This window comes from Chrysochloris asiatica, unplaced genomic scaffold (genome assembly GCF_000296735.1).
Source record: "Chrysochloris asiatica unplaced genomic scaffold, ChrAsi1.0 scaffold00004, whole genome shotgun sequence".
Lineage (NCBI taxonomy): Eukaryota > Metazoa > Chordata > Mammalia > Afrosoricida > Chrysochloridae > Chrysochloris > Chrysochloris asiatica.
In genome coordinates, this window is record NW_006408522.1 from 16046803 (window position 1) to 16057621 (window position 10819).

General features: G+C 40.2%; 1 protein-coding gene across 1 annotated transcript in view; it reads left to right on the top strand.

The window, feature by feature from the left end:
- Positions 1-6331, top strand: part of RFX7 (regulatory factor X, 7) — a 160226-nt gene extending 153895 nt beyond the window's left edge. Inside the window, exon 9 of the mRNA XM_006831618.1 lies at positions 1985-6331. Coding sequence (XP_006831681.1) covers positions 1985-5266 — 3282 coding nt within the window. The 3' untranslated portion in view covers positions 5267-6331. The remainder of the gene's footprint in view (positions 1-1984) is intronic.
- Positions 6332-10819: the final 4488 nt, after the last annotated feature.

Consider the following 10819-nt stretch of genomic DNA (forward strand, 5'->3'; position numbering starts at 1 on the left):
GAGGGAGCCTAGTTCCAGAGGGGATGTAGGAAGGTAAAATCTGCATTGAGTGGTTTCTAGTCTGCCTGGATGGGGCTAATGAAAGGAGATGGTGACAAGACTCTTGTGGTACAATAGTGAGTAATTGCTATCAGGACTGACTGTGAAGGTTGGAAATGTAAAGGTAGACGTTTTGTAACAAAAGGAGGGGCGTGGCTGATTTTGCAGTCCAGAAATGGAGGTCCTTGGGATCATTAAGGGAGAGGAGTGAAGTGTGGGACCCTATCCAGAGAAGACATGATGATGACGTGGAGAGATGGAGCAGCTGGGGACTGTGGACTCAGGGAGGGAAAAGGGCTGTGTGCTGGTGGCTGGGAGGCAGGCTTGAGGTGGGGAGAGGGTATACCCTTTAGTTGTTTGATGATGCATTGAGGGGATTGTAATCCTTGCAATGAAACGAAATATGATAGGATGAATGTAAAGCTAATGTTGTCCCATGTAAACTATCACATATTTCACAATAAAAACTTAAAATTTCAAAAAAAAATGGAATCTGTCCACGAACTTTTTGAAGTCCTCTCATACATTATAAGCTGATTTTGTGACCAGATAAGATTTAGCTTTGGTCAGTTGTTGAATTCAGGTGCATGCTGTTGACTACAAAGTGAGCTGCAAAGTGAACATAAGTGAAAATATAAAGATAAAAGATATACAGAGATGCATTTAACCCATCAGAGTGTTAGTCAGTATAAGTCATTTTGAGTTATTTCATCTCTGCCTGAGTTAAGATGACACAATAGCCAACTTTTTTTGGTGGGGAATGGGGTAATACTTTTTTTTCTTTTTAATACTCAGATGTAGAAAAATTGTAACATGTTTTGCTAGTGTTTTTATATAGACCTACTTTGTGGCTTGCTGGATATCACGGGACATTGGGTGCAAGTTCCTTAACTACTCTTTGAGTTTGTTTCTCCTCATCTACAATAGAAGTTAATGGGGTCTTCCTTTCTTATTTCACACGACCAAACTTAGACGAAGGGACTTTTAAAATGAGAGAGTATCATTCTAAAGTAAGGTAGTATTTTATGTCATTCTTGAAATCATTAGGCAATACTTTATTTTCTGTCATGTTCTTATCATCATCATTATCATGTCCTTAAAACTTGGAATGCCTGACAACCACACTCTAGCACTATTCACTCTAGAGCAAACTTGGGTACAGAGTAATTTTATCTGGAACTGTATCCACAGAGGGTTAGCTAAGATCCAAAGTGCTATTGATGTTAGTTGCCACATGGTTTCCCAATGTGGTACAGAGTAGAATTGCTCCATGGGGTTTTGTTGACTGTAATGGTAACAGGAGCAGAACTCCAGGCAGTGACAACAATAGGCTCAAACCACCAACTTTTAGGTTAATGTTGTTGTTGTTAAGTACCATTGAGTCTGTTCCAACTCATAGTGACTCTTTATAGGATTTCCAAGGAGCAGCTGTTGAGTTTGAATCACTGACCTTGCAGTTCAAACTGACCTTTCTGATCTAGTGCTTATCCTATAGCGATATACCAGTACAAACTGGTTGTGCCACATAGAGATCAGAGACCAAGGTAGATCCCGGTATAAAGACAGTCTGAACTACATGGCGTAGGCTTTAGTGACACCATTAAATAATTGCATGTTTCTTCAAGATTTTATCTCCTCTACCTATAACCACCTTAAAAGTCATTGTTTCTGCAAGTACTCACTGCAAGTATAAATCTTATCAATTGAAAAATGTTCTAATGTATTTTTTAAATGATTTATTTAATAACTATTGCATTATGGTTGTTTTGTTAATATTTGTATATGGTTATATAAAAGGTTGTCCAAAAGAACTCTCTATCTAACATAGGAATTCTTGTTGTTGGGTTTTTTTTAATAACATTTTATAAATGCCTGCATGTGATACAGTTGTATAAATTAGTCCTAGACTGACTAAATCTGACTTTTGTTTACCTACATTTAACAGGTCCAACGGACCAGGCAATTGGTAACCTCACCAGGTCCAGTGAGTTCTTCTGATGGCAAAGTTCTACCGCTAAATGTACAGGTGGTCACTCAGCACATGCAGTCTGTGAAACAGGCACCAAAGACTCCTCAGAACGTTCCAGCCAGTCCTGGTGGGGATCGCTCTGCCCGGCACCGTTACCCTCAGATCTTACCCAAACCAGCCAATACCAGTGCACTCACCATCCGCTCTCCTACAACTGTCCTCTTTACTAGCAGCCCCATCAAAACTGCTGTTGTACCTGCTTCACACATGAGCTCTCTGAATGTGGTGAAAATGACAGCAATATCACTTACACCCAGCAACAGTAGTGCTCCTCTAAAACATTCTGCCTCAGTAAACAGTGCTACGGGAACATCCGAAGAGTCAAGGACCATTCCACAGATTAAGAATGGTTCTGTTGTTTCACTTCAGTCCCCGGGTTCCAGATCCAGCAGTGCTGGGGGAACATCTGCTGTGGAAGTCAAAATGGAGCCTGAAACATTATCAGATGAGCATCCTGTACAGTGCCAAGAGAACTCGGATGGGGCTAAAACTCCCAAAACAACACCTAGTGCCCTTTTGGGGCAAAAAGGTAACACAGATGGAGTAGTGCAAAAACCTTCAAATGAAGAGGTCATTGAAATCAAAGCAACTAAGGTCTGTGACCAGAGGACCAAATGTAAGAGTCGCTGTAATGAAATCCTGCCCGGCCCCTCAACAGGCAATAATCCAAGCACTGTCGCCCTCTCAGTTGCCACTCAGAACTTAACTGTCACCAGCACCAGCTCACCACCTAATGGTGACTCAATACATAAAGACCCTAAATTATGCACTAAAAGTCCAAGAAAACGACTGTCTACTACATTACAAGAGTCCCAGGTGCCTCCTGTAAAGAAACCAATTGTGGAGCAACTTACTGCAGTCATCATAGAAGGTCAGCAACCAGGCAGTGTTAAGAAGGACCAAAAGGTTCTGCATTCAGGGGAAACAGAAAGTTCACCAGCAGGTGCTCAGATTCCTAGCACGGTATCAATAAATATTGGTTCACAGTTAGTGGCCAGTCAACCCATGACTACTTCTGCTCTTATTCCCAGTGATTCCAGTTTGGAACAGCAAACAACACCATCATCATCTCCAGATATAAAAGTAAAACTTGAAGGAAGTGTCTTTCTCTTGGACAGTGACTCTAAATCAGATGGCAGCTTTAATCCAAATGAATGGCAGCAGGTCACTAAGGATCCTGAGTTTGTATCTGCCAACTGTGAGCAACAGCAAGATATCAGTGTTATGACAATTCCTGAGCACTCTGATATCAATGACTTAGAGAAATCTGTTTGGGAATTAGAAGGTATGTCGCAGGATATGTATAGCCAGCAGCTACACAGCCAGATGCAAGAATCATCTTTGAATCAAATACAAGCACAGTCTTCAGATCAGTTACCTCTGCAGTCGGAACTGAAGGAGTTTGAGTCTTCTGTTTCTCAGACAAATGAAAGCTACTTTCCTTTTGATGATGAACTTACACAAGATAGTATTGTGGAAGAGCTGGTGCTTATGGAGCAGCAAATGTCAATGAACAGTTCTCATTCTTTCGGTAATTGTTTGGGAATGAATCTTCAGAGTCAGTCAGTAACTCCAGGAGCTCCAATGTCGTCTCACGCCTCCAGCGCCCACTTCTATCATCCAATCCATAGCAATGGCACTCCAATCCACACCCCTACGCCCACCCCCACGCCCACGCCCACCCCAACCCCAACCCCAACCCCTACATCGGAAATGATTGCTGGGTCTCAGGGTCTGTCACGGGAGAGCCCTTGCTCCAGGCTAGCCCAGACTACACCTGTGGATAGTGCTTTAGGAAGCAGCCGACATACACCCATTGGTACTCCACATTCTAACTGCAGCAGTAGTGTCCCTCCCAGCCCTGTTGAATGTAGGAATCCATTTGCGTTTACCCCAATAAGCTCTAGTATGGCATATCATGATGCCAGCATTGTCTCCAGTAGTCCTGTGAAACCGATGCAAAGACCCATGGCCACCCACCCTGACAAAACCAAGCTGGAATGGATGAATAATGGCTACAGTGGGGTTGGCAATGCCTCCGTGTCTAGCCATGGCATTCTCCCAAGCTATCAGGAACTAGTGGAAGACCGTTTCCGGAAACCGCATGCTTTTGCTGTGCCTGGACAGTCTTACCAGGCTCAGTCCAGATATCATGACAGTCATTTTGGTCGTTTGACTCCTGTCTCTCCTGTGCAGCAGCATCAAGGTGCCACTGTCAATAACAGCAACAAACAGGAGGGGTTTGCAGTCCCTGCCCCTCTTGATAATAAAGGAACTAACTCGTCTGCCAGCAGCAACTTCAGATGCCGGAGTGTGAGTCCTGCTGTTCATCGCCAACGAAATCTTAGTGGAAGCACCCTCTATCCAGTGTCTAATATCCCACGCTCTAACGTGGCCCCCTTTGGCAGCCCGGTTACCCCAGAAGTTCATGTTTTCACAAATGCTCATACAGATGAGTGTGCCAACACCATAGCTCAAAGAAGTCAGTCCGTTCCTTTAACCGTCATGATGCAGACAGCTTTCCCGAATGCGCTTCAGAAGCAGACCAATAGTAAAAAAATAACCAACGTTTTGTTGAGTAAACTTGATCCTGACAATGATGATGCAGTGAGAGGTTTGGGAATGAACAACCTGCCCTCCAATTACACCGCCCGGATGAATCTCACTCAGATTTTGGAAACTTCCACTGTTTTCCCTAGTGCCAACCCGCAGAATAGGATTGATTCCAGCACTTCTGCTTATGAATTCCAAACACCATCTTACCTCACCAAAAGTAATAGCACCGATCAGATCAGTTTTTCTCCTGGAGATAATCAAGCACAATCAGAAATTGGAGAGCAACAATTAGATTTCAGTAGCACTGTTAAAGACCTGTTGAGTGGAGACAACCTGCAAACCAACCAGCAACTGGTAGGTCAGGTAACATCTGATCTCACCAACACCGCGTCTGATTTTTCTAACGATATCAGGTTGTCTTCTGAGCTCTCAGGCAGCATCAATGATTTGAACACTTTAGATCCAAATCTCCTGTTTGATCCAGGTCGTCAGCAGGGACAAGATGATGAAGCTACACTGGAAGAATTAAAGAATGACCCGTTATTTCAACAAATTTGCAGTGAATCCATGAACTCCATGACTTCATCAGGTTTTGAATGGATAGAAAGTAAGGACCATCCTACTGTTGAAATGTTGGGTTAAATTGAGTTTTATAATATGTAGCACACTGTATCTAAAGACATATGTATTGTATTTGTCTTAATGGAAGTGCCTCCGCAGCAGAAACACTTACTATTAATTGTGACATTTTAAAAGCGTTTGCTGCAGAAGTGGTTTCTTCTTCAGTAGGAAATGGTTAGACTTGCCTCAGTTCTTAACAAGTTTCTGAAGACAGTAGTTGGCTGTAGAAGAACCAGTATTAGGTTTTAAATTTTATAATGTTCCCCATTTAATCCCATTGTTAGCTAGTAAACAATTGACTAACCAGCTTTCACAAGAGCAGTCTAGATCTTTATTTTGTATAAGTTCATTTTAATTCATCTGTTGATGTGCACAGAACTTAGAAGGAACCATTGATTTTAGGGGTAGGCTATTTTTGTTGTTATTGGTATTATCTTTTAGGTCTGAAATCATAGCTGAGGTGAACTGTAGACAAGAAGGTCTTCCTTGAACACAGGGATAATATTCAGGTTATTTGAAGTATTTAGGCTTGAAGCATAAAGCTACTGTAGAATGAAAAATCTCTGTAGGACTTTCTGGGACTTCAGTACCACCATTTAACCTACAATGAAGGGCTTAAATAGGACAAAATAATGGAAAATTAAGTATTAATTTAAGGAAAGCAAAAGTTGCATGGAAAATTTTAAGAGGAAAAACTAGTAGCCATTTATATTTGTGACCTTGCATTAGTCTTATTTTAAAAACATTGATTTTAGCTAACACACACACACATGAAACAAGTAAATAACTTCCAAACACTGTAGTTTAAATAGAGTAAATACAAGCATGTTAGGAACATGTTTCATGTTTTCTCATTTGGTAGCTGAGATAGAATTCAGAAGGAAAATTCAAGTATTTTCTTACTTTTCATCGCAATAGCTGCATGCACATATTAAAATTCTATTTAAGGTTTTCTTTTAAAAATTTTAATTATAATATTCTTTTTTATTTTCTCCTCAATTTACTGACTGACTCCTTTGCTCCTCCTGAATATAAGTAATACAATTTGATCATGGGATCCCTTTGAAAACCAAATAAGCAGGAGGAAGATACATGGAAAACTAAACAAATATTTTACCACCTAAGGTCTGAAGTCACCATCATTATATCTCTGATAAAACAAAGGGGGGGGGATATCAATAGTACTTGAAGAAGAGGAGCGTTTTATTACATGCTTAATTTATTTATTGTGATAACCACAATTCAAAAGAAGCACTCAGGATTTGTTTTCAAATGTTCTCTCTATGGCTCCCATTTTGTTTTGTTTTGTTTTATTGTTGTTGTTGTTGTTGTGGCTCCCATTTTGGTTTATGAATAATTATATATGATTTTTCATGTTGACCCAACTCTGCTCACTGTTGACAGCTCCATTTAAAGAGTTTCAAAATCACTTTCAAAGATTTAAAAAATTGTCGTTAAGTTTTAGAGCTAACATGAAACCATTGTTAGACAACCTTGAACCTTGCTAAGCTTTCCTTTACCTTAATTACCAAGCCAATCAGAAGATTACAATCAGTGAATAGTTATAAATGTGATGAAGGGTTTAATTTAAAAAGGTTTCATTGTTCAATAAATTTGCAAGGTATAGAGTATCAACATCTTTTGATAAATAAATGGTGCTAGGGTTGGCTCAAGAGTTTATATATTGATATGTCCTAGTTATTGGCATTTGTGTGTTTGCTGTTACCTTGGTTTAATAATCTGTTAGATACTTTCTTCTTAATGCTAGTCATTTCTTCACTGTACATTGAGACACAGCACTACTGCACACCAAAGTATGCAATACCCAAAGGAAACTGTGATTTCTCTTAACAAATGATGGGAGCCTTTCTATAGGAGACACTCTGAAACGGAGATTTTGAGGCCATTCTAATCCCTTGTTTACATTATTAGCTTCCTACTAATATAAAAATAATGGAAATCTTTTTTGATAAAAATATAAAGACTGGGAGATTTTTAACCCCCTGTACAGTATTGCAGCAAACACTTTAAATTTGGTTGAATTCGTCCAACAAACTTTTTGGGGTTCATCTATTGCACTAAATTTGTTGAACCTGTGGTAGGCACATCTCTTAGGATAAATGCAACCAATACAATCCACAGATTAAACTTTTTAAATGTGTTTCATTATTACAAGACAAAATGTCATCAAAGTGACAGATAAAATTGTCTTATGTAGCAATGTGCATTGATCTCAATGAGATATTTCTATTTCTTATTCTCTTACATGAGAATATTACAGCAGGAAGAATTAAGTTTCGTTTGCTTCACCGTGTTAATACACGACCACAACATGTGCATGAGTGTTCTTGACCTGTCCTGTACAGTACTAGGTATTCCTGTAACCACTTTGTTTTTCCTCCCTCCTTGGCTGTAGTGAAACTGGTTCATTGTTAACCAGACAAGCATAGTTATTCACAAGTTATTTACTTTCTTATGTTTTACTAATTCTACTTAGTTATTGTTAAATATGTTCCTTTCTCAGATTATTTTCATTGTTCTGATGTTTAAAACATTTTGCATAATGTTTATCATGATAAGACTTCATGAAGTAAATACTTTTGCATATAATTGCAATAAGCACTGACTTTGGAACTGAAAAGAAGGAAAGTGTTTTTTTGTGCAGTGCATCCGAGGTTCATCTAATAGTCTTGTACTATAATGTGCTTTACTACACCATAAATGACAAAACCAAGCCCTGTTCCATGTTTTCATTTAGTGCAAAAAGTCAGATTTCCCCCAGTGTTTTGTTGTCTGTTGTTGTACCTGCTGAAACTACAGTAGTTGAATATTGCAGTAGCATTTCAGTTCTCTTTTTTTATTGAAAGTGCTCAAAAATTGTTTTTTAAATGTTTTCAAAAACAATTAAAAACATTTTATATTAAACTGACTGGATCTTAAAGTGATTTATAGACTACATTCTAGATAAGCAGCACATGCTCTTTTGTAAACTGACCCAATGCTATTCTTTCCTTTGGTCACATGAAATTCAGGGAAGTGGATAAACACCAGAGCAAGGCTGAGCAACTTTCTGCTATCCATCCAGAAGGATACACAGAATCCTGTACATGGGTAACTGCTGTCACCAGGAATGTTCCAATGGTATAGAGTTTTATGTTGTCTAGAAAGTCACCTTTTCTCTTGCTTATTCACATGCTTGCTTTAAAATGACGGCCTACGGAGGGCCGAGGTATGTATACTTTTGGAAAGTTTTAGTAGGAAAAAAGAAAATGAAAAAGCTCAACTATCTGTGTTCAAAGTCCTGTAAGCATTTCCCTGAGTTGGAAATGCAAAATGGTTACTGAATTTGTAAACCTGACTCTGGGCTGTTGGTCTAGAAGCATCCAGAAATTTCAGCTCATGCAGAGTACAGAGACCAAGGTCTGAGATGGAATTGCCTCACTCTTGAAAAGACACATAGAAGCAGTGCCTGGGACTGATTCTGACTTTGTTCCACATTTCCCCCCACTCTACCCAGGACCTTCTGATGTGATCCTTTTCATTGCACTGGTAGTGGTAACCAGACACCATGTAGTTCTTGTGTCTTAGGTTTGTGAAGAATGATGTTTGTGTGGTCTGTTAGTCCAGTGACTCGTTGTCCCAGGTGTCTTTGGTTTTCTTTACTCTTCTTTCCTCCAGACAGGGAAAGAACAATGGCTTCACTTGCTATTCACCAAAGCAGGCTGTAGACATTGTCTTTGTGGACTGTGTTATGCCAGCTGACCTTGGTGTCCCCTTAGACTATAAAGTTGAGCCCCCCACGCCTAACGACTCATTACATCTAGATGTTTAGTTGTGTCTAAGAAGTTTTCCACCTTGTATGCTCCACCACATTCATGGATTGATTGGAGCAAAGGAACTTGGACAGAAATCCTCTGTCAAACGTGTATATATTCGTAGGTGCATTCTCACTTGCCCTCCTACACCTATTGAATCTGCTTGTAGATCACCATTACTTATAGCAGAAATTGAACTCTATTCCAGTGCCAAGTCACCAGTTTTGTGAATGTCAGGAGGCAGTTGATAGATGGCAGGGGCAGGTAGTAGCAAGCAGCAACTTCCTGATTCTTGGAGTGATTCCAAGATAGTGAACTCTACCATGTTCTGGGAGTCATTTCTAGAAACACAGTCTAAAGGTTATGCTTCTCTTCATCTATAAGCACCAAATGTTGTTGTCATTAAGTGCCATCACGTCAATTCCAACCCATAGCGACCCTGCATAGGGTTTCCGAGAGCAGCTGGTGAGCTTGAACGACTGACCTTGCAGTTCAAACAACTCTGCTGTCTGATGCATTAGTGCACAGCGCCACACCAGGACTCCCAATACCCAGGATTAAATATTGTTAACTGTTGTCGAGTCAGTTTGGACTCAACAACTCGGTATAGGGTTTTCAAGGCTTGTAAATATTTGTGGGAGCACAAAGCCTTATCTTTGTCCTGTGGGGCAGCTGGAAGGCTCAAACCGCCTATCATGTGGTTAGCAGTACTGTGCTTCCTCACAGAGCCACAGCACTAAAATAAATAAATATATATATAAAATGCTGTCAAGTCAGTTCCAACTAAGTGACCCTGTAAAGGGTGTCTAAGGAGCAACTGGTGAGATTGAACCACCAACCTTGGGGTTCAAACTAACCTTGCAGTTCAGCACATTAACCTGCAGCACCACATCAGGAGTTTTATATATAGATATAGATATATATACACACACACACATACATATATATGTGTATATAGGATGTGGTGTAGCCATGCATGATAAACACTGGACTGTGAACCACAGGTTTGGCGGTTCAAACCCACCACCTGCTCCTCAGAAATCCTGTATAGGGTTGCTGTGAATCAGAACCAACTCCATGACACTTAACAATAACACACAAACACACACACACATATATATATACATATATATATATGAAATCTGTGTGTATAAAGAGTTAAGACAAAGACAATGGCTATTAAATATTTTGCATAAAATACTAGAACAAACAACATTCACCTAACTGAATGTATGCCTATAGGCTAGAAGTCAAGAACATCAGAGATCTAGACCATGGTTTTATAAGAGCAAAGATGTCAGCTTGAAGACTAAGGTGCGCCTGACCCAAGCCATGGTATTTTCAGTCACCTCATATGCATGTGAAAGCTGGATAGTGAATAAGGAAGACCATAGAATTGATTCTTTTGAGTTACGGTGTTGGAGGAGAATACTGAAAGTGCCATGGGCTGCCAAAAGAACCAACAGATCCATGTTGGAAGATGTGAAGCCAGAGTGCACCTTGGAGGCCAAGATGGCCAAACTTCGTCTCTCATACTTCAGACATATTGTCAGGAGATACCAGTCGCTGGAGAAGGATATCATGTTTGGTAAGGTGGAGGGTCAGAGAAAAAGAGGAAGACCCCCAATGAGATGGAATGTCCAAGTAGCAGCACTGATGGACAGTGTGGCATCAGTAGTGAGGTTGGCTCAGGATCGGGCAGTGTTTCGTTCTGCTGTGCATAAGGTCACTATAAGTCAGTGCCCACTCGATGGAACCT